Here is a 25,041-nt window from a genome sequence, read left to right as displayed (position 1 = left end):
CCGCATAGACATCACCAGATGCTGGGTTTCATCCCTGGTAATACTCTACCAGGCCTCTACTGCAACTGTCTTCAGTTCCTGCTTGTTCTTGGGGGCATTTTCCCTTTTTTCTTCAGCAAGTGAAATGCATGCTCAATCGGATTCAGGTCAGGTGATTGACTTGGCCATGGCATAACATTCCACTCCTTTCCCTTAAAAAACTCTTTGGTATGCTTTGGGTCATTGTCCTTCTGCGCTGTGAAGCGCCGTCCAATGAGTTCTGAAGCATTTGACTGAATATAAGCAGATAATATTGCCCAAAACACTTCAGAATTCATCCTGTTGCTTTTGTCAGTAGTCACATCATAAATAAATACAAGAGAACCGGTTCCATTGGCAGCCATACATGCCCACACCATGACACTACCACCACAATGCTTCACTGATGAGGTGGTATGCTTAGGATCATGAACAGTTCCTTTCCTTCTCCATGCTCTTCTCTTCCCATCATTCTGGTACAATCATTTTTGGTCTTATCTGTCCATAGGATGTTGTTCCAGAACTTTTTTTAGATGTCGTTTGGCAAACTCTAATCTGGCCTTCATGTTTTTGAGGCTCACCAATGGTTTACATCTTGTGGTGAACCCTCTGTATTCACTCTGGTGAAGTCTTCTCTTGATTGTTGACTTTGACATACATACACCTACCTCCTGGAGAGTGTTCTTGATCTGGCCAACTGTTGTGAAGGGTATTTTCTTCACCAGGGAAAGAATTCTTCGGTCATCCACCACAGTTGTTTTCCATGGTCTTCCGGTTCTTTTGGTGTTGCTGAGCTCAACGGTGCGTTCCTTTTTTTAAGAATGTTCCAAACAGTTGTTTTGGCCATGCCTAATGTTTTTGCTATCTCCCTGATGGGTTAGTTTTGTTTTTTCATCCTAATAATGGCTTGCTTCACCGATAGTGACAGCTCTTTGGATCTCAGCTTGAGAGTTGACAGCAACAGATTCCAAATGCAAATAGCACACTTGAAATGAACTCTGGACCTTTTATCTGCTCATTGAAATTGGGATAATGAGGGAATAACACACACCTGGCCATGGAACAGCTGAGAAGCCAATTGTCCCAATACTTTTGGTCCCTTAACAAATGGGAGGTACATATGCAAACTGTTGTAATTCCTACACCGTTCACCTAATAAATACCCTCAAATTAAAGCTGACAGTCTGCACTTAAAGCACATCTTGTTTGTTTCATTTCAAATCCATTGTGGTGGTGTATAGAGCCAAAAATGTTAGAATTGTGTTGATGTCCCAATATTTATGGACCTGGCTGTATATGGTGATTGTTTATTATCTATGGTAGAATTAAAATTAATGTGGAATTAAAAATAATACCAACTAAAAAATTTTAAAATATGTTTAACATTAAAAACATGATTTAACCTATAGGTAATAAGGGTAATATTTGAAGTCAGTTTTCCTTGAGTCTGCTTTGTTGTACCTGGCACCAAATCTATCAAATGGCACACGTTTGTTAAATTGGCTAGTCTTTAAACCTAACACTTCCATCCAGAAATGCTACTTCAGTTTTCTACATCAACCCTATTGAAGTTTCTTTAGGACTTTTTTTGCGAATTTCCACTCTTGAGTGAAATTCATTAACATAGCTAATCATGCCAACTTTTCCGCCTACTTTTCAAAACTGAAGTAAGTGATTTAAAAATCTAAAAAGTCGTAAACATTTTGCACAAGTGACCTCAAAAGTCACAAAAGTTCTATTTTGCCACTTTGTGAATACAGAATTCTAGAGTGCAGGACTTGATAAATCCACCCCATGTCTTTTATGTATCTAAATTTTAAAATCACATATGGTATATATAAAAATATAAAATATCATCCTTCCAGTCAGATGAGAATAATATTTATTAACTTTAAAGTATTTATTATATATGTACGGCATGCTTCTATATGTAATGTAGCCTTATTTTTATTTATTACCATAGTTGTGAGAAGGTTTTTAGCCCGTCAACATCTCTGTCAAAAAATGAGCATTAAACAAAGTGAGGATACTTGTATTGAAGACTTTCTACTCACTGTGGAGAACCTAGGACAGAATGCCTACCACTCTCTGGTTATTCAGAATGCATCTGACATCACCCGTGAGAAAGACAGACTTCGCATTGATCCAGATGTAAAAAATGATGACACAACAGGATTATCTGGTGATAAGAAAGACATTTCTTCCAGGTATTTGTTCAAATGATATAGACTTTTTTTTAAACGTCGCACTGAGTTAACGCTAAAGCTTACATCTTAATTTCAACTTTGGTGGAGTTTGGCAATTGAATTCAGCATAGTGAAGGCTAGTGACCATGAAACTTATTATATTTTGGACTTAGATTAAAGAAGCTTTTTCATGATGACATCCATTTTTCTTTATCAAGAAGCCTGTGTGGTGATCAGCTGATCTCTGTGAATCCAGATTCTTTAACCTATGACCTATCACCTATGACCGTTCCTAAGGGTGACAAAGTAAATACCTATCTATATTCCCATAAACCCTAAGTGTAAACATACCTAATTACAATTGGAGGGTGTAGAGGTGGTGTCGATCTTTGATGCGTGTTTTGCGTATTATGGCTTCCTCAGGAATATAGATCGGTATTTACTTTGTTACACTTAGGAACGGTCATAGGTGACCCCACAGCATATTAAGAATTGCAGTGTGTATCATATGATTTATCTGTAGGTCCGTTTCACGTAGGGTTACTAATATTATTACGAATTGCCTATCTCTCCCGATTTTACTAATATTCAGAGGGAGTATTAGAGCTTGTGTGCGGTTGTTTTTCCCTACTATCTTGTTTTTGCAGTGATTTTAATTCTTAACTTTGCATTTAATAAAAGTTGATTTTTATTCATCGAGGTGTTTTTGCACTCCATTTGGGGTTGTGTTTAATAGTGTACAAAGGAGTGCACCGATGTACTTTATCTGCTGAAGTAATTAGGACCATTAGGTGATCATAATAATAATAATAATTGTACTTGACTGCTGTACGGTATTTCCCAACCATGTTTATCTTCATCTCAATGAGAGCTCTACATTCCCTGAAAACTACTGGTCTATGAAATCTTATTGTTGCTTTTCAAATGAACATTTTAAAATACCAGCTCCATATCATGAGCAATTTAACTATTACTCAGGGATCTTTATTTTTTAATTATTTAAAATGTCTTTTTTTGCTTTTTCATTATCACCTGAGAAGAAGGTGCACCCTGTATCCCTTCTCAATCTTGCCTTTCTAAGTGCTAAGTCTAATGTCCCATTTCATCTCATATCTCTGCAAAATAAATATGCAGACACCAGTAGTTTCCCATTGAAATATTAGTTGATCATTTGGAACTCCGGCAGGAAGAACTCCTGCAGTCAGATCTATCTATCTACACTCCTCAACATTGAACTTGAAATACCAAAAAGGGCAAACCTTAAGGTCATGCAAATTGAGGAAGTAGCAGGTGTTGTTAATATCTTACGTTGAATAATAACAAATATAGATGAATATTTCAGCTTACCACAGCCCTAGTTGTAGTTCCATGTTCTTCCCCTTGCATAAGAGCGGTGCTTTGGATCCCTGTGTTGGCTCTAGTTCATACACTTGTGCATAACAAACTTCTGGCACTCACCTCCATAAAAACAGATGCTTTCATTCAGTCATATTAAAAATAAAACATCCGTAGCCGCAAAGGTAATGACTAAAAAAGACCTACATGTTTCGGATAAGCACAAACGTATCCCTTCTCATGACCAGACCATGAGTAAGGATACGTTTGGGCTTATCCGAAACATGTAGATCTTTTTTAGTCATTAAATATTAATAAATAAAGGATCTGTTTTTATGGAGAGGAGTGCTGGATGTATGTGATATGTAAATTGATCATATCTGAAGTTTATCAAGTACCTGGCTCCAATATGTGGCATGTGGGTGAAACATCCAGCAGATTTTAGCCATATGAAACCTCCAAAATTGGAACAAGTTGTGTGGCATGGTTTTGCGATGTCTCCTGTTAACATACCTTTTATTTTTTTTTTTTTTGCTTTCATAATACAAAATTAAAATACAATTTGACAATACAAAGTCTGCCTCTATATACCAATACAAAGAGTGCCTCTATATACCATCTACAAAAACAGCCATTACAATAAGTTACAAATCACTATAAACAAAAATAGTACAAAAATGTTTTAAACAATCTGTTCCATTTTAGGGGATTACCAGACTGCCCTCTAAACACTGTATTGGTTGTGCTCAGACCTCTCATTGTCTATCCAAATTATCCCCCACCCCATGATGGTTGTCTCGGTGGGCACCATAAACGATCCCCCATAAGGGGTATACCTTATTTTCCATTATTTTTCATCTCTCTCTCTCCTCCCCCAACCCCCCATCCCCATCCGGGTGATGGAACCGCCCTTCAGCAACTGATTACACTGCTTCTTGCATATTCCTCAAACCTTTCGATCTTTACCAATAGGTTTTTCCACTCGATAATATCGGGCGCTCTGTTGGAACCCCACTCACTTGCGATAGTCACTCTTGCCGCCATAAGACCTCTTATCCAAATCTTTTTGTTCTTTTTTTCCCTAATTGACGATGGAACAGCCACTTCCGGTTTCAGTGGGAGGGATACTAGGGACTCTATGCTTAGAAAACTGAAAACTGAAAAGTCCAAATCATATGCATATAATCTGCAGCCTCTTCTCTGCATTTCCAGCAGTTTGATTTTTGTTCTTTATAAATCTCACTTAACAATAATCCTATATCCTTTCCCCATTTTTCCTCACTGTTGAACTTTACTATTTTACCCAACTCCTTCCTTATTATCCTATATACTTGAGAAATAGTGACCCTGGTAGTAGTACATTGATAACAAAAATCTATAAATTCATGTTTTATTGTGATAAAATATTCCCTATTTTGTGTAGCTTCAAAGGCGTGTTTTAATTGGTGATACCGAAACCAACTCGTTGAGTCTAAATTTATTCCTGGGCATAACTCTTTAAATGCTCTTATTTCTCCATTCTTAATTAACTGTGATGTATAAATAATACCGTACTTTTCCCAATACTTGTGTTCTGCAATTAGTTGAAATTGTCTCATATTGTTATTATACCACAAAGGTGAAAACTGTGAAGTATTCAAGATTCCCTGTATTCTTTAAATTTTTCCCCAAGCCAAGTCAACCATTCGACATATTGGGTACTTTTTCCCTTTACTTTTAATAAATCCTGTCTCTAAGATACTAAATATATTGTATTTTGGGCCATTAAAGCCCCTTTCTAGATATTCTTTTATATTATTTCCCCCAGATTTTAACCACTGAACTTGGGAGGCCAAATAGTATCCCTGGAAAAAGGGAACAGATAGCCTTCCGCTAACCACAGATATTTTTGTTTTCGTTTTACCCTTTTTCTTCACCAGATTAAGTCATTCAGAAGCCGTTCCAGATGGTTGAAGAAACAGTCCTCTATCCAAACTGGACAAGCGGCAATATATACAAAATCTGGGGAAGTAACACCATTTATCTATCGGTAACTTCTGCCAGACACTTATTTTGCTTTTGCATCTAATCAATATAGGGAAAGCATTTAGTTTTGTGAAGTCTAGGATGCTTGCACTCAGCTTTACACCCAGATATTCAAAGGATTCCATAGGTTTTAATACCCTGATTTCTACAGAATTCGGTAGGGGTTCCGGATCAAGCAGTAACAATACTGATTTAGCCCAGTTGATTTTATATCCCGAGATATCGCTAAACTTGTTTATTAGTTCCATAAAATGAAACAGCTGAGATGTTGGATTCTCCAAGAAGATTAAGATATCATCTGCATACATACTTATCTTATCGGAGGTCCCGTTCATACCAAAACCTTTAATCTTTTCATCCAATCTAATTTTGGCTGCCAGCGGTTCTATAAATAGCGCAAACATTAAAGGGAAAAGAGGGCATCCCTGTATTGTTCCTCTGAACAACTCTATTTGCTCAGACCATACCCCATTGATATTTATTCTAGTTTTGGGATGATTATATAGAATCTGGACCCACTTAATAAAGTATTGGCCCAGATTCATCCTAAGCATTACTTTCCAGAGATATTCCCAGTCCACCCTGTCAAACACCTTCTCAGCGTCTAATGACAGGATGGTGCGGGAACCTCCCCCCTCCTCAACCTGCATATTCAGAAAAGCTCTATGTATGCTGGATTGTACCAATCTCTTGGGTATAAACCCAGTCTGGTCTGGATAGAATAGCCTGTCTATAACTCCCTTTAATCTATTAGCAAATAGTTTTGCGCAGATTGTATAGTCTGTATTTAACAGAGAGATCGGGCGATATGCCCCTATCTATCTTTCATCTTTACCCTTTTTTAAAATAAGTGTGATCACGGCTTAAGATAAAGATAAAGGGAGTTCACCAGTCTGGTAGGTTTTGTTTAACACCTGTAGTAATAATGGCAAGATTGTATCACCATACTGGCGATAGATTTCAAACGGGAGCCCATCAATCCCTGGAGACGAATTTCCCCGGATGGTCTTGACAGCTTCAGATAAGTCATTTAAATCTATAGGCCAATTTAGTATTTTACAATCCTCCTCTGTTAGTCTGGGAAGATTAATGTTCTCTAAGAACTTTTCAATGTCTCTATCCTGCTGCTTATTATTGTTTGTATATAAGGTTTTATAGTACTTAACAAATTCCTGCTCTCTCTCATCCTGCTCTCTCTCATTTTCCAATCTGATATTTTTTATCCTATACATTTTTTTGGGTTTTGGATCAAAGAAGATAAAAGATTTCAAAGTTTCCCTGCCTGAGCGAAGTGTTTGGCTCCTGTAAAAAAAAAAACTATGTTGTGCTTTTTCTAGCAGATAATTTTTATACTCTAGTCTAGCTTCTTCAAACTGTACTTGTACAGCGGAGTTCGAAATATTAACTATCTCTCCCTGTAGGGACTGGACTCTTCTTTTTAATGCTAGTTCTTTATCCACATACTCTCTTTTTTTCCCTGTTAATCTTGGCTATTTAAACTCTGCGCAAAAACGCTTTAAAAGAGTCCCATACAAACTGCATAGGTGCCGACGGGGCATTCAATAGCCAAAATTCCTGGATCTCATTTGTTATATTTTCCTGCTCCTTAGCCAACGTAATCCAGTGGGTGTTTAGTCTAAAGCTTCTCGTTTTCTTCTTATAGTGCCCCATTTTAATCGTTACCACTATTGGAGAATGGTCAGAGATCGTGTGTATTTCGTACTTCTTTTTTGTTACCATATATAAAAATTCAAAATTAGCTAAAGCTAAATCTATTCTAGACATTACTGTATTCACCCGGCTAAAACAGGAGTATGCTCTTTTTTCACCATACAAATATCGCCAGATGTCTGTCAATGCCATCTCCCGGCAGACCCTTCTTAGCAGTACCAGTTTATCTTTATTTGCTTTACAAACATGATCCTTGGAAAATCTATCTTCCTCTAGGTTCATTACGTCATTAAATTCCCCGGTTACCAAAACGGGGCACCTTGCTCTAGAGCCAATAAAGTCTGCCAGGTATGACATGACAGACATAGAAAAGGGAGGAGGAACATAGACAAATGTCAATATGCAGACAATACCGTTTAACTGACAGTGCAGAAAAACTAATCTACCTTCTGGGTCAATTCTGTGGGCAATTGGAATATAGTCCACCTTACTGTGGACATACACACTGACACCCCGGGAATAGGCCGAGCAGCAAGCATGGTAGTCATATTTTGCCTATTTCCTTTTTGCAATGCTAATATTCTCATATGTGAGATGCGTTTCAAGGAGACATATAACCGGTGGAAGATGCCTCGTCACTACGTCAAACATGACCACCCGTTTCGCTTTCTCGGCCATTCCCCGTATATTTCACATGAATATTCTATTTATGTGTCTTCATACTCAGCACTACGTCCGCCGCATCTGCCACGATGGGGGAGGGAAGGGAGGAAGGAGAGATAGAGCATCCCATAGTGACCACCAAGACCCCATTAACCCCATCTCACCCCCCACCCCCACTTGGTCAGACGAACCGGACGGTTCACTTAACTCTAACACTTCGCCCTCCCCCCCACCTATCCACCCCCCCTCCGTCTCCATTAGGTATTAAATTACCTATAAATCAGGGACCTATCCCCCTACCATCCAGCCACTCCCATACTTAATCTGGTTGGTTAAAAAAAAAATGCTTGATCCTGGTATATCACTCTCATTATTATAGGGTAGAAGAGGGAGTATTTAATCTTAGCTGCCGCCATTTTCTTCTTGACCTCTCTAAATTTGAGGTGTTTTCCTGTGTTGCCCTCGAATAATCTGGATATATTCCTATTTTCCTCCCATTATACTCCAGGGGAAGTAGAATTATTAAATTTTTCATAATGTTATCCCTATCCCGAACATTTATAATTTTGGCCAAGATTGCTCTTGGGGGGCTCCCTACCGGTGGCTGTCTATTTGGTATCTGGTGGGCCCTCTCCACCGAAAACCCCATAGACAGTCTATCCACCCCAAACACTTCTAATAACCATTGCTGGATAAACCCTGTCGGGTCATGTTTTTCAGACCCTTCATGGAACCCAACCAGGCGTATGTTCAGTGTGCGAGATCTATCCTCAATTTCAGTGACTCTTTCCTGTAATGAGTTCTTTACAGTTTCTATCGCCCCCATTCTATTCTTAATCCCTTCCATCTCTCTCTTTAGCTCTTTTGTGACCAACTGGAGATCTTTAACTTTCTCACGTACTTTATTCATCTCATCTTTGATTAAGGACAAATCAGTTTGGACTGTGGAAATTTTAGCGGACAGATCTCCCAATGCCTGGTTCGACTGCTGAACCGCATTCAGGATATCTGTCAGCTTCTTATCCACTATATCTATCCTCTCTTCTGTTATTGCGTGCTTATCACTCTTTCCCTCTTCTCCATCACCAATCCCATCTATATTTGGTGGGTCTGTTGGATCAATTTTATTCTCCCTGTTACCCTTCTGGTTAGTCCTAGTCTTGTATTGTGGTGACTTAAAAAATGTGTCCATTTTTGAGACTGGGCTACCGCCGCTTGCACCCAGAGACTTCCCGCCTGGGACCTTTGCTGGCATTATATTATAAAACAACAGCATTAACAATATTAGGGGGGGGGGAAGGAAAAGGGAAAGGGAAAAAAAGCAAATAACAATCTTCATGCCTGCAAATAGGTTCCAAAATATTAAAGCTTAGGGTACGTCCTGTGGGGTACTCCCAATCTAATCCTATCATAGAATCAATATATCAGGAGTATTCCTCAGGTCCGCAGTTTCGTCCACACCCCAATGCCATAGGGGGGACAATACCAAGTCCACATGAGACGGAGACCTCTTCATCCTGGCCAGAACAGGGGGAACCGTACAGAGTAGCGGCAGATTATAAAACATAACAGTCCAAAATATAACATAGATAATTAAACACAGAAGATTCCTCAGCCAAGGGGGATAGCATTGAAAGTAGCAACAATGTTAGCAGGTAGTTATTTTGACTATCCCCCTCTCCCCCTGCCAATGAACATTCAATAGCAGGTATTGATAAGCCAAAGGAGGTTAACAGAACAGATGTTAGTAAATGTTAATAGATACTGGTTTTACTTATTTTTTTGGTTTCCTGATGATATACATGGTTAGTCAAAAAGAAAGTTCATCAACCAAAACGGTTAACAAGGCAGATGTTAACTTATTTTGATTTTAGTTGTTTTAGGTGCCAGTACTATTTCTCTGCCATGGATTACAGGACGCTGTTCCATAAAGATCATCCATATATTATGTCACCAGGTATCACAGGGTGACCTAGCTAAGATTTATGGCATGGGTATAACAAACAGCCCAGATTCATTAGCCATGGCGGGGATAGGTGAATATCAGCAGGCCAGGTCTGCGAGTGTTCGCAAGCATTAGCAGATATTAGTTTTGCTTGTTTTGGGAAGCTGGTTCATAAAAGTCACCCCTCAGGTTACTCATGTACTTGAGACCACCCGAAATGTTAAGGGCAGATCATCTGTGTCAACAAGTCGAGTATCACTCAAGCTGCCACCAGACGCCGCTATCAGTGCATGAGCACGTGTGTTCTCCACAGCGTCTCTGCCATCCAGCCAGGCCAGACAGGAGCAAGAGAAAGCAGAGTCAGCAGCACCAGGGAAACTCAGTAGCTGCCACACAGACCCCGCCGCTAACTCAAGATCGGCGTCGACAGCTCCGCTCAAGCTCCCCCCGCCACAGACACCCAGCCTCCCTCCATTACAGCCAGGGCCCCTCACCCGACAGCAAGCCGAGGGCAGAGCAGGGAAAACGCCGTCACATAGCAGGTACAAACAATCCTACACATGGAGCCAGGTAGGAGGGGGAGGGTGGGAGGGATCGCGGCACGCCTACGTCCTCACGTCATGCCGCTGCGCCACCACCCCTGTTAACGTACCTTGAACTGATAGACCATGATTGATCACTCTGGTAGATCTATACATACATGTCTAGCCTGAGATTTCAGTTATTTAATGTTGCATGTCCTACTGGTTGGGAGTACAATAATGAACTGGAATGACAGCAGGAGGGGCATAGAGGTGCACCTGTGCACAGACAGATCATTGGATTAGAAGAATGACATGTAATGATCCATTCAGCACTGCAAGTGAAATTAGACATCACATCCCAAGCCTAAGGTACAAACCATCAGAAGGCTTTTGCATGACACTGGTCTATGAGCTAGACGTCCAGTTACAGTTGTTCAATTGACTTTACACCTCTGCTCTCAAAAGCTATCATAGTGCACAGCTAGATAGCACAGAAGGCTGGAATGGAGGTCTATCCTCTTCAGCAATGAGTCCCACCTTTGTCTCAGACACATTGATAGCAGGAAATTGGTCTGGAGACCATGTGGGCAATGCCATGAAAAGGCTTTCACAAAGGAATGTCATACTGATCGTATTCCTGGGATTATGGTGTGGGTAGCATAATGTACATTAGCCAGACCCCTCTAGTCTTTATTTCAGGTACATTAACAGCTGGGAGTTACATTGGTCTGGTCATGGAACTAGTAGTACAGCAATTTCTTGAAGTTTTCCAGGAACCATTTCTCAACAGGACAGTGCCAGGCCATGTTACTTCTGCTGCTGTGAGCAGCCTCCGTGGCCTAAACATGCTACCATGGCCTGCAGTGACTCTGGACTTGTCTCCCATTGAGCACATCTGGGAATTGAGCAATTCCAAAGGGAGCTGCCAGCAGCGGCCCTTTGGTGATTTGCCTGCCCATTCAGCATGTCCTTAGACAACCATTAATAAACTTATTGATAGCATGCCAAGGTGTGTATTTCTGTACATGGTGCTCATACTCAATGCTGAATAAATCAACATGTTTTAAATATTTAGGGGGTCATTTACAAACAGATATACGCCACTTTTATTGCGCAAATTTCAGTTTCACGCCATGTTCCGGCATAATCTGCGACTTCTTCCCCGCTCACGCTAGGTCTAAAAAAGGGGGCATGGTGTGGATGGGGAAAGCCGTCTCATTCATCATTGTCTATGACAGCTAGAAATCTGTGTTACATTTAGAATCAGTGGTGGATACATTGAAGTTACTGTATGTAGAGGCCGGCGCCTCTACATAATTTTGTCGATTCAACACCAGCGCAGGGGCTTATTAAGACTGGCGTTTTAAACATCAGTCTTAATGAATGTGCCACTTTGTTTCAATTTTTTATCATTATCATAGCATTAACATGTTTAGCGTTCCAGTGATTTCCATAATTCCACAAGTTTTCCTTCTTGGTAATTTCAATGTTGAGCAGAGTATCTATTTATCTATTTATTTTTATTTCAAATGCTCTGATCTAGCAGTCCTGAAGTTTCTGAATTTTAGGGTACATTAACACATGAAAAAATAAAGAAATAAAATGGAAAAACTACCATTTTTCATGGCCATTTTGGATCAGTGTATGCATCCATTTGCTGAACCTTCATCCCTGTTTAATGGCAGTTATGCATCTGTTTGGTTACAGTTTTTAATGGTCATTAAAAACGGTCATTAAAAAGGATCAATTTTATATCCCAAGTCTTACAGTGCCTGAACATCCTTACAGAGATTGCAACTGCATGCTAATTATGCAGATGTGGGAGTGGGGAGCCTGCTGTCAGTAACAGATAGGCAAGGACTACAAATCCCCTCTAATAGCAAAACAACATTTACAGAAAGGGGATGTAACATTGCAAAAATGAATTTGTTGATCGAATGGAATTAAAAAAATTATGGCTTTCAAAGACGCATGTGCTAAAAAAAGCAAACATACCTGGTAGGTTAGAAGGGGTAAATGTCCCAGTTTTGAACTGGTTAAAGAATGTGTAAGCCAACGATTAACAATGTAATTTGGTGTTCATTAAACAACTGCAAATTTAGTTAAAAGGGTTATCTGCCATGGACATGCACTATTACCTCTCATTCATTCTCTGTCTGGGTGTGATGTCCTCACTAGACAGAGTTGGAGGACTGAGCATGAGAGCAAGGGAGTGAGGGTCCCAGAGATAAGACCCACATCTATCAAATTTTTTGAGCATATCCTCTTGATATACCATTAAAGTCAAATGTGGGAAACCTATTTACTATTATTATTATTATTATTGCACTTTTTTACTAGAATTATTATTGTTCTTTACTTTTTCAGAACTGATGAAATTAATGTGAAGGTTTTGGAAAGTCGTCTTGTAGGATATCGTTCCACGCCAAATCTTTTTCATTCTTCCTCTGTGATTGCTCCATTTACTACTGGGAGCTTGTCTCGCTCAGCATCTGGTGCATCAGCAAGGTCCCTTTCACTACATACAGTATTAAGTTTTGATGATGGTGGTAATCTACTGTCACCTCGGAAACAGCCTCCTCCAAAACCAAAGAGAAATCCTACTACAAGATTAAGTGCTTCATATGAAGCTGTTAGTGCGTGTCTTATAGCAGCTACTAAGGAAATTGATAATGATGGTAAGTTAAATTACAGACAGCTAGAAACAACTGATATTTTTAAGAAGCATACAGCTACTTTGATGGCTCTTTGGCTTCCTGAGTTGTTGAATAGTATGTCTTAACTATTTTCTTTCTTGCAGCAATTTAAATCATTCATCTAAATACGTTTTCCAGGAATTAAATATTGATGCTCTATCTTTAGGATAGGTCAGCAATTTCTGACCTTATTCTTGTCACTTCCACTGAACAGCTGTTGAAAGGGATCATGGCACCCATTCTAGGTCTGCAGCCTCTTCCTTGGACTGTCATGTCATGTCCATTTGTCACAGGGTCTTTCATCAGTTCCCTTCAAGTGAATGAGAAAATGCTGCAAAACCAAACACAACCACTATAAAATTGATAGCTCTGTGCTTGATATACTATAAAGAGGCTGCAGAGCTTAAACATCTGATTAGCTGATTAGCGTGGGTGGTGGGAATCAAAACCCATCAATCTGTTATTGATGTTCCTGTGTATAATTAATGCTATTGAGACTGTACCTTTCTTTTAGATGGCTTGTTTTATTACCAACCACAATTACAAATGAAGATGACATTTTTAATTATTTTTTTTTTTTTTAGCTTTATCTCGGCCAAGACCACATAGCGACGATTATAGCACAATGAAAAAAATACCACCACCAAAACCAAAGAGAAGTCCTAATACAAAACTAAGTGGCTCTTATGAAGAGATATGTGTGCACAGCTTAGAAGGAAAACCATTAAGTATGTTAATCAAAAAAACTCATCGTGATTTTGGGACCATGCAAAGGGCAGCTTCTGCAGATGGGCCCCACCAAAGTAATCTAACTTTGTATATGTCACGAGAAGAAGATGAAGATGAACCCGTATATATTGAGATGGTTGGAAATGCCAAGAAGAAATGTTCCACTGAGGCCAACAGTCCAGAACAGGGAGAAGCGGTCTATGAAGAAATGAAATATTTCCATCCTGATCAAATTAATAGCAATACAGTTACAACTGGGGGTTCACAGATATTTTTGCAGAACATAAACTTAGCTAAAGTTGAAGGTTACAATATCAGTAAAAAGGAGGATGTGCAGTTCAAGGAACCATGTGATATTCCAGCTCCATTTCCAAACCTCCTTCCTCATAGACCTCCCCTTCTGGTGTTTCCCCCAGCTCCAGTAACTTGCTCTCCTGCTTCTGATGAATCGCCTTTGACACCACTTGAAGTTATAAAACTTCCTGTTCTTGACACAAATATTACCTATGCTATACAGTCTGAATCTTCCAGTCCTTTATCGCCTCAGTGTTCAAAACATCAAAAGGGAGAAAATGAAAGACCATCATCACCAGCTTTAACTGTGTTCAGTATATCAAGTAGGATGTCTCCACCTTCTACTCCCCCAGTACCAACATCAGCTTCTTACCAGTCCTCAACACACTTTGCTTTTCCCACAGACACCCCATATGCATTGTTAGTTAATACAGCTAAAAAGACTATAAATTCAGAGACACTAAGATCTTTGTCCAGATCTAGCCCTGTTTTAACTGATGGTTCAAGTAGCACAATGACCAAATTGCCCTTTTCTTCTCCAGTGAAAATTGCACGAACAATACAGAATAAATCTCCTTCTTCATTCACAACCAGTGTCAATAATGCAAGTCAAGTTACTAGCCCACTTGATGAATTGACTACGTTGTTTAATTCAGGAAGAAGTCTACTGAGGAAATCTGCTGCTGGCCGGAAGATTCGTGAACTTGAAGGTATTATATTGTGACATCCAGTATTATCAGTTTCTTTCAAGTGAATATATTTTTCACCATTTGTTATATATTTTAATTTTTTATATTAACAAATCAGGTATAAATGAGCTGATGGTATCACTTTTGAGTTACTTTTTAATACTGAGTAGCATAGCAGTGTTCTGATATGTGTAGTCCCAATCTTTGTTTTATGTTATTAAAGGGGTTATCTGGCATTGTTGCCAAAAAATGACCAGAGTCCTCGCTGAACATAAAACAAACCACCCACCAGTCCCACAGGACCAAGAAGTGGCTTGGTTCCGTGACCATCACAGATGATCACAGGCTTCAGTGGTCACAGCAGTGATGTACTGTTCTAGCTGCTGTAACTTCTGAAGCCTGTAACTGATGCAGCGGTCACAGGACCAAGCAGTTTCTTGGTCTTGCTGGGAACAGAAGCTACTAGGAATGGAAAAGCAGTGGGATCATGGAGAAGTGAGTGACTTATGTTCAAGGGGACGATGCCAGTGTTTGTCAGCTCCAAAGCTTGACAACCACTTAAAGCAAAACTCAGAACTATTACTATACTATACTCTATTCTGTGTTTTATTAATTATTTCACTCCTGATTAGACTTGAATTGAAGTTTTGTTATACTGTTGAATGTGTTCCTTAGAACACCTATCAGAGACTTTCATGTGAAGAATATTCTTAATTATTTGGTTAAAGAATAGAGATAAGCCAATAGAGTCTAAATTAATTGGATTTTTCATAAATTTCACAAAAATTCTTCTTCCAAACAAAAGTGATTCACCAAGGATAAATCGAGCAAAACAGCACCTGCCATTTTACATTTAATATTTAGTACACTAGAAAAAGAAACAGGACAGGTGTCACGGACGTACCAAGACATACGGACATCCCAGCAACAGTGAGTGGCAGGAGATCTGTGAGACTGGCAATATGTGGTTTGATCTGACAGGTTGACTGGAGGATCTGTCTCCAGGTGTTGCTTATGTGGTCATTTAACCTTCCTTATTTATAGTTGCTTCTCCGACTATGCTGTGCGGTTTATAGCTTCTGTGCCTGTGGATTGTTTGTGGTTGGATCTCGGCTGAGTTCCTGGTGCTTCCATAGCCTCTTTGAAGTTAAGTCTTTTCTTTCCCTTTTGTATTTTGTTTGCGTTCTGTGTGGTGCATTTCCCTATTGTTTGTATTAGGCCTGAAGTAGACTCCTCCTTTTGGAGGAACAGGTAGTCTCGCCCCTGCCATTGGTACCAGGGTCCTATAGGGCTAGATAGGACTCTAGGTATTCCTGTGTATGAACTCACCTATCTTTGGGGTCTGTTTATACTGGTAGTCAGTCAGGATTTTGGTTAGGGTTTTCACTAGGAGGTGTCCATCTTCCTTCCCTAGTTCTCAGGCCTGATTCCCTGTTCCCCCCTTCCCTCCTATGCTCGGTGTGGTGTTTTCCTCCCACACTGAGGTGTGACAACAGGGAAGATGAAGATGGAGGATCACATGACCTCGGATGGGGCACTAGCCAGCAGCTTGCCCTCAGTGCTTTGCAGCCAGCTTGACAGCCAATCAGGAGGGAAGATATTGGCTGGTCTATTAGGCTCTGTTTTAACTCTGAAGCACAGATGCTATTGTGAGCTCAGTACAGCATTAAGACACACAAGTATTAGGGATTGTATGGATTATGAAAAAATTATATTTAGTTAGATTGAATTACTAGGTAGAAAGTCAGATTTTATCATTAGGAACAAGATGGGGCATCTAGTGTACTGTGCTTCTGTAGCCAGTGATGGAGCTGTTCATAAGTCCATGCATTGCACTACAGAAGAGATATGAGCTTTTGAGGAAACACTAATCATTTAAATTTGCAGGAGCCAGACCTTTGTCCAAAAACCTGTTGCAAAGTTTGTACAGTTGATATGCATGCACTCTGCAATAATTGCATTATAGTGCCTCAACAACAATGTACTGTATGTATTTTCGTGTCACCCAGGGAACATCCCATAGTGGCTATAATTTTTTCCTTAAAAGCCTGTTACACTCTTTCTACTGCTTATAAGTGAGCATTGCAATAATTGTATTTTAGTCTGTGAACAAAAGTGAACTGCATATTTTAATCGCAACCAGGGGACATCCAATTGCACGTGATTTTTCTTCAAACAAACCTGTTGCAATTTTTTTTACTGTTTATAAGTGAACAACACAATAATCATATTCAATTGCTTTAACCCCTTCACTACCGAGCCACTTTTCACCTTAAATCTGAGTTTATATGTCAGTTTATGTGGTAATAAATAGTTTTCTCGTCACATATTGTACTTCATGACAGTGGTAAAATTGAGTCAAAATTTTTCATTTTTTATTTATAAAAAAATAAAACATTTACCAAATATTTTGAAAAATTAGCAAATTTGCAACTTTCAATTTCTCTACTTTTATAATAGTAATAACTCAAAAAATAGTTACCATTTTATATTCCCCATATGTCTACTTCATGTTTGGATAATTTTGTTTATGCTATTTTATTTTTTGGGGACGTTAGAAGGCTTAGAAGTTTAGAAGCAAATCTTGAAATTTTTCAGAAAATTTTCAAAACCCACTTTTTAAGGACCAGCTCTGGTCTGAAGTCACTTTGTGAGGCTTACATAATAGAAACAACCCAAAAATGACCCCATTTTAGAAACTACACCCCTCAAGGTATTCAAAACTGATTTTACAAGCTTTGTTAAACTTCTAGTTGTTTCACAAGAATTTATGGAAAATGGAGATGAAATTTCAGAATTTCACTTTTTTGGCAGATTTTCCATTTTAGTCTTTTTTTTTCTGCTAACAAAGCAAGGGTTAATAGCCAAGCAAAACTCAATATTTTTTGCCCTGATTCTGTAGTTTACAGAAACACCCCATATGTGGTCGTAAACTGCTGTACAGGCAGACAGCATTGCGCAGAAGAAAATGAACGCCATATGGTTTTTGGAAAGCAGATTTCACTGGCATAATTTTAAGCTGTCATGTCACATTTGAAGAACCCCTGATGCACTCCTAGAATAGAAACTCCAAAAAAGTGACCCCATTATGGAAACTATGGGATAAGGTGGCAGTTTTGTTGTTACTATTTTAGGGTATAAATGATTTTTGGTTGCTCTATATTACACTTTTTGTGATGCAAGGTAACAAAAAATTTTGGCACCGTTTTTATTTTGTTATTTACAGTGTTCATCTGACAGGTTAAATCATGTGCTATTTTTATAGAGCAGGTTGTTACAGACACGACTATACCAAATATGACTGTTTTACATAATAAAGCATTTTTTAAAAATATATATTTTTTTGTGTCTCCATATTCTGAAAGCCATATTTTTTTTTATTTTTTGGGATCATTTTTTTCGAGATGAGATGACATTTTGATTGGTAATATTATGGGGTGCATATGGCTTTTTGATCGCTTGCTATTGCACTTTTTTTATGTAAACTTTCTTTTTCTACACCGTTTTTTTTTTTTATTTTTTACGGTGTTCACCTGAGGGGTTAGTTCATGATATTTTTATACAGCAGGTTCTTACAGACACGGTGATACTTAATTTGGTGTGTATACTTTTTTATTTATTTATGTTTTACACAATAACATAATTTTTGAATAAAAAAAAAATCATGTTTCAGTGTCTCCATATTCTGAGAGCCATAGTATTTTTCTTTTTTGGGCGATTGTCTTAGGTAGGTTCTCATTTTTTGCGGGATGAGATGATGGTTTGATTGGTACTATTTTGGGTGCGTCTGACTTTTTGATCTCTTGGTATTGCATTTTTTGTGATGTAAGGTGACAAAAAATTGCTTTTTTGACACCTTTTTTATATTTTTTTTAAGGTGTTCACCCGAGGGGTTAGGTCATGTGGTATTTTTATGGAGCAGGATATTATGGATGTGGCGATACCTATTATGTCTACTTTGAATTATTTATTTTTTTACACTTAGCACAATAAAAGCTTTTTTAAAACAAAAATATCATGTTTTAGTTTCTCCATAGTCTGAGAGACATAATTTTTATATTTTTTGGGCGATTGTCTTAGGTAGGTGCTTATTTTTTGCGGGATGAGGTGATGGTTAGATTGGTACTATTTTGGGGGGCATACGCCTTTTTGATCGCTTGGTGTTGCACTTTTAGTGATGTAAGGTGACCCAAAAAAATGGTTTGTTTAGCGCAGTTTTTTTTTTTTTTTTACACTCTTCACCTGAGGGGTTAGTTCAGGTGATATTTTTATAGACCCGGTCGATATTGACGCAGCAATACCTAATATGTCTCCTTTTCTTTTTTTCCCTATTTAAAAAAATATATATTTACTTTATTTGGGGAAAAGGATACTTTTTTCATTACTTGAAACTTAAAAAAAAAATTTAAAACTTTATTATTTTAACTTTTTTTCACTTTATTTTTTGTGCCACTCTGGGACTTCAACTTTTGGGGGTCTGATCCCCTTTACAATGCATCATAATACTTCTGTATTGTGATGCATTGGCTTTAAGTGTATTACAGACTGTAATACACTTACAGCCTGCTTGCCTGTGAGATCCAGGAAGGCATCGGGCTGCCTTCTCTGCCATGGGGTCCCCGTCACAGCAGCGCAGGGACCCCATGGACACCGGCACCTGTGAGGTGCTGACCACGGCCGTGCAAGGGGTAATGCACCGGCATCTGTGTTTTTACCGAGGCCGGAGCATACAGCAGGGGTCCGGCTATCAGTAACAGCCGGACCCCTGCCTCTGATCGGGTGGGCGCCCGATCATCGCACCGTACCTGTACTGCACTGGGATTTCTTTCCCGCATTTCTGCACCGAGCATGTACGGCGCTAGTATCCTAAGGGTTAATGAATGTGTATTGCTTATATTTTGGTTGCACCCAAGGAGCATACTGTTGCACCTGTTTTTTTTTTTCCAAAAACCTGTTGCAATTATTGTACAAGTGTACAAAGAACATACATAAGCATATTTTAGTGCTTTAACAGAACATTTTCAACAATGAATAAGTGGAAATAAGCATATTTTAGTACACTACCATGGTTTATAAGGTAGAAATAAGCATATTTTCCAGCTTCATCACCAGGGTATATTTTGCATATTTTTATTGGAAAAATTATATTTAGCACTGTTAACACTATTCCATTTACAGTAGTGGACCTAACCTGATATATTGGTCTGCATCACAGTTGCCATATATTATAACAGTGGACTCTGTTGGTGCAGACTGAATAGCTGTGTGTGTCAGATTGGTGGGAGTGATCGTATGATCCCATGTGGTCATTTAGCTCCAGAGTGCTGTCCATAAAAAAAAAAAATATAGGGAAATTGTCTTCCAAAATATCCATTTATCAGAGTTGTGTACCTGACATAATGTACCGTGTATTGAACCCTCATCAAATGTATTTTATTAATTGTTTAACCACCTCAGCTCCCCTAGCTTAAACACCCTTAATGACCAGACCACTTTTTACAATTCTGCACTACACTACTTTCACGGTTTATTGCTCGGTCATGCAACTTACCACCCAAATGAATTTTACCTCCTTTTCTCACTAATAGAGCTTTCATTTGGTGGTATTTCATTGCTGCTGACATTTGTACATTTTTTGTTATTAATCGAAATTTACCAAAATTTTTGCAAAAAAATTACATTTTTCTCTTTCAGTTGTAAAATTTTTCTAATAAAACTACATTACCATATACATTTTTCTCTAAATTTATTGTTCTACATGTCTTTGATAAAAAAATAAATAAAATAAGTGTATATTTATTGGTTTGGGTAAAAGTTATAGTGTTTACAAACTATGGTACAAAAATGAGAATTTCCGCTTTTTTAGGGCATCTCTGACTTTCTGAGCACCTGTCATGTTTCCTGAGGTTCTACAATGCCCAGACAGTAGAAAACCCCCACAAATGACCCCATTTCGGAAAATAGACACCCTAAGGTATTCGCTGATGGGATAGTGAGTTCATAGAACTTTTAATTTTTTGGCACAAGTTAGCGGAAAATGCTGATTTTTTTTAATTTATTTTTTCCTTACAAAGTCTCATATTTCACTAACTTATGACAAAAAAATTAAAACTTCCATGAACTTACTATGCCCATCACGAAATACCTTGGGGTGTCTTCTTTCCAAAATGGGGTGACTTGTGGGGTAGTTATACTGCCCTGGCATTTTAGGGGCCCTAATGTGTGAGAAGTAGTTTGAAATCAAAATGTGCAAAAAATGACCGGTGAAATCCTAAAGGTGCTCTTTGGAATGTGGGCCCCTTTGCCCACCTAGGCTGCAAAGAAGTGTCACACATGTGGTATCGCCGTACTCAGGATAAGTTGAACAATGTGTTAAAATGGGAAAAGTTGTCTTTTAGAGAGATATTTCTCTCACCCAGCATGGGTATATGTAAAAAGACACCCCAAAACACATTGCCCAACTTCTCCTGAGTACGGCGATAACACATTTTTGCAGCCTAGATGAGCAAAGGGGCCCAAATTCCTTTTAGGAGGGCATTTTTAGACATTTGGATCCCAGACTTCTTCTCACGCTTTAGGGCCCCTAAAATGCCAGGGCAGTATAAAAACCCCACATATGACCCTATTTTGGAAAGAAGACACCCCAAGGTATTCAATAAGGGGCATTGCAAGTTCATAGAAGATATTTTTTTTTTGGCACAAGTTAGCGGAAATTGATTTTTTTTGTTTTTTTCTCACAAAGTCTCCCTTTCCGCTAACTTGGGACAAAAAGTTAAATCTTTCATGTACTCAATATGCCCCTCAGCGAATACCTTGGGGTGTCTTCTTTCTGAAATGGGGTCACATGTGGGGTATTTATACTGCCCTGGCATTTTAGGGGCCCTAAAGCATGAAAAGAAGTTTGGAATATAAATGTCTAAAAAATTTTGCGCATTTGGATTCCGTGAGGGGTATGGTGAGTTCATGTGAGATTTTATTTTTTGTCACAAGTTAGTGGAATATGAGACTTTGTAATAAAAAAAAACAAAAAACAAAAAAAATGTCTATTTCCGCTAACTTGTGCCAAATAAATGTCTGAATGGAGCCTTACAGGGGGGTGATCAATGACAGGGGGGTGATCAGGGAGTCTATATGGAGTGATCACCACCCTGTCATTGATCACCCCCCTGGAAGGCTCCATTCAGACGTCCATATGTGTTTTGCGGATCAGTGGTGTCCGTGTTTTGCGGATTCACGGATCCGCGGATCCACAAAACACATACGGACGTCTGAATGGAGCCTGAATGGTGATCAATGACAGGGGGGTGATCACCCCATATTGACTCCCTGATCACCCCCCAGTAAGGCTCCATTCAGAGGTCCGTATGTGTTTTGCGGATCCACAGATCCATCTATTGGATCCGCAAAACACATACAGAAGTCTGAATGGAGCCTTACAGGGGGGGTGATCAATGACAGGGGGGTGATCAGGGAGTCTATATGGGGTGATCACCCCCCCTGTAAGGCTCCATTCAGAGGTCCGTATGTGTTTTGCAGATCCGATCCATGTATCCGTGGATCCGTAAAAATTCATACGAATGTCTGAATGGAGCCTTACAGGGGGGTGATCAATGACAGGGGGGTGATCAGGGAGTCTACATGGGGTGATCACCCCCCCTGTAAGGCTCCATTCAGAGGTCCGTATGTGTTTTGCAGATCCGATCCATGGATCCGTGGATCCGTAAAACACATACGGACGTCTGAATGGAGCCTTACAGGGGGGTGATCGATGACAGGGGGGTGATCAGGGAGTCTATATGGGGTGATCACCACCCTGTCATTGATCACCCCCCTGTAAGGCTCCATTCAGACGTCCGTATGTGTTTTGCGGATCCGATCCATGGATCCGTGGATCCGTAAAACACATACGGACGTCTGAATGGAGCCTTACAGGGGAGTGATCAATGACAGGGGGGTGATCAGGGAGTCTATATGGGGTGATCACCACCCTGTCATTGATCACCCCCCTGTAAGGCTCCATTCAGACGTCCGTATGTGTTTTGTGGATCCGATTCATGGATCCGTGGATCCGTAAAACACATACGGACGTCTAAATGGAGCCTTACAGGGGGGTGATCAATGAGAGGGGGGTGATCAATGAGAGGGGGGTGATCAGGAAGTCTATATGGGGTGATCACCACCCTGTAAAGCTCCATTTAGACGTCCGTATGTTTTTTGCGGATCCGATCCATGGATCTGTGGATCCGTAAAACACATACGGACGTCTGAATGGAGCCTTACAGGGGGGTGATCAATGACAGGCGGGTGATCAGGGAGTCTATATGGGGTGATCAGGGGTTAATAAGGGGTTAGTAAGTGACAGGGGGGGTGTAGTGTAGTGTGGTGCTTGGTGCTGCTTATTACAGAGCTGCCTGCGTCCTCTGGTGGTCGATCCAAGCAAAAGGGACCACCAGAGGACCAGGTAGCAGGTATATTAGATGCTGTTATCAAAACAGCATCTAATATACCTGTTAGGGGTTAAAAAAATCGCATCTACAGCCTGCCAGCGAACGATTGCCGCTGGCAGGCTGTAGATCCACTCGCTTACCTGCAGTTCCTGTGAACGCGCGCGCCTGTGTGCGCGCGTTCACAGGAAATCTTGCGTCTCGCGAGATGACGCGTAGATGCGTGACTGTGCCTGAGTGAGCCGCCTCCGGAACGCTATCCTGCTTTAGGCGGTCCGGAGGCGGTTAAAATTATCAAGTCCTCAACAAAATTGATGACAATAGTCCTCAAGTTCCAGGTCTTCAGCAAAATATTTTAAAATAGTCTTGTTCTCAAAAAACTGATTACAACTGTCCACGAATTCCAGGTCCAGCAAAAAAAATGCACCAAGTGATATACTTTTGTTACTGACGTTGTTCCTGAAATGCTACTGGTTTCAATTTTTGCATTAGAAAGGGTGAAATATGCTATAAAACCCCACGGTATCATTTGACATGTCGTACGGCACATACAGGTCCTTCTAAAAAAATTAGCATATTGTGATAAAGTTCATTATTTTCTGTAATGTACTGATAAACATTAGACTTTCATATATTTTAGATTCATTACACACAACTGAAGTAGTTCAAGCCTTTTATTGTTTTAATATTGATGATTTTGGCATACAGCTCATGAAAACCCAAAATTCCTATCTAAAAAAATTTGCATATCATGAAAAGGTTCTCTAAACGAGCTATTAACCTAATCATCTGAATCAACTAATTAACTCTAAACACCTGCAAAAGATTCCTGAGGCTTTTAAAAACTCCCAGCCTGGTTCATTACTCAAAACCGCAATCATGGGTAAGACTGCCGACCTGACTGCTGTCCAGAAGGCCATCATTGACACCCTCAAGCAAGAGGGTAAGACACAGAAAGAAATTTCTGACCGAATAGGCTGTTCCCAGAGTGCTGTATCAAGGCACCTCAGTGGGAAGTCTGTGGGAAGGAAAAAGTGTGGCAGAAAACGCTGCACAATGAGAAGAGGTGAACGGACCCTGAGGAAGATTGTGGAGAAGGACCGATTCCAGACCTTGGGGGACCTGCGGAAGCAGTGGACTGAGTCTGGAGTAGAAACATCCAGAGCCACCGTGTATAGGCGTGTGCAGGAAATGGGCTACAGGTGCCGCATTCCCCAGGTCAAGCCACTTTTGAACCAGAAACAGCGGCAGAAGCGCCTGACCTGGGCTACTGAGAAGCAGCACTGGACTGTTGCATGTCATTCGGAAATCAAGGTGCCAGAGTCTGGAGGAAGACTGGGGAGAGGGAAATGCCAAAATGCCTGAAGTCCAGTGTCAAGTACCCACAGTCAGTTATGGTCTGGGGTGCCATGTCAGCTGCTGGTGTTGGTCCACTGTGTTTTATCAAGGGCAGGGTCAATGCAGCTAGCTATCAGGAGATTTTGGAGCACTTCATGCTTCCATCTGCTGAAAAGCTTTATGGAGATGAAGATTTCATTTTTCAGCACGACCTGGCACCTGCTCACAGTGCCAAAACCACTGGTAAATGGTTTACTGACCATGGTATTACTGTGCTCAATTGGCCTGCCAACTCTCCTGACCTGAACCCCATAGAGAATCTGTGGGATATTGGGAAGAGAAAGTTGAGAGACGCAAGACCCAACACTCTGGATGAGCTTAAGGCCGCTATCGAAGCATCCTGGGCCTCCATAACACCTCAGCAGTGCCACAGGCTGATTGCCTCCATGCCACGCCGCATTGAAGCTGTGATTTCTGCAAAAGG

At 40.0% G+C, this 25,041-nt stretch overlaps 1 protein-coding gene across 1 annotated transcript in view; it reads left to right on the top strand.

The window, feature by feature from the left end:
• Positions 1–25,041, top strand: part of MYO16 (myosin XVI) — a 482,244-nt gene that overhangs the window by 326,028 nt on the left and 131,175 nt on the right. The window contains exons 29-31 of the mRNA XM_044285559.1: positions 1,982–2,225; positions 12,735–13,045; positions 13,648–14,796. Coding sequence (XP_044141494.1) covers positions 1,982–2,225; positions 12,735–13,045; positions 13,648–14,796 — 1,704 coding nt within the window. The remainder of the gene's footprint in view (positions 1–1,981; positions 2,226–12,734; positions 13,046–13,647; positions 14,797–25,041) is intronic.

Source organism: Bufo gargarizans, chromosome 3 (genome assembly GCF_014858855.1).
Source record: "Bufo gargarizans isolate SCDJY-AF-19 chromosome 3, ASM1485885v1, whole genome shotgun sequence".
NCBI classification, from domain to species: Eukaryota; Metazoa; Chordata; class Amphibia; order Anura; family Bufonidae; genus Bufo; species Bufo gargarizans.
This window is presented reverse-complemented; position numbering and strand designations above follow the sequence as displayed.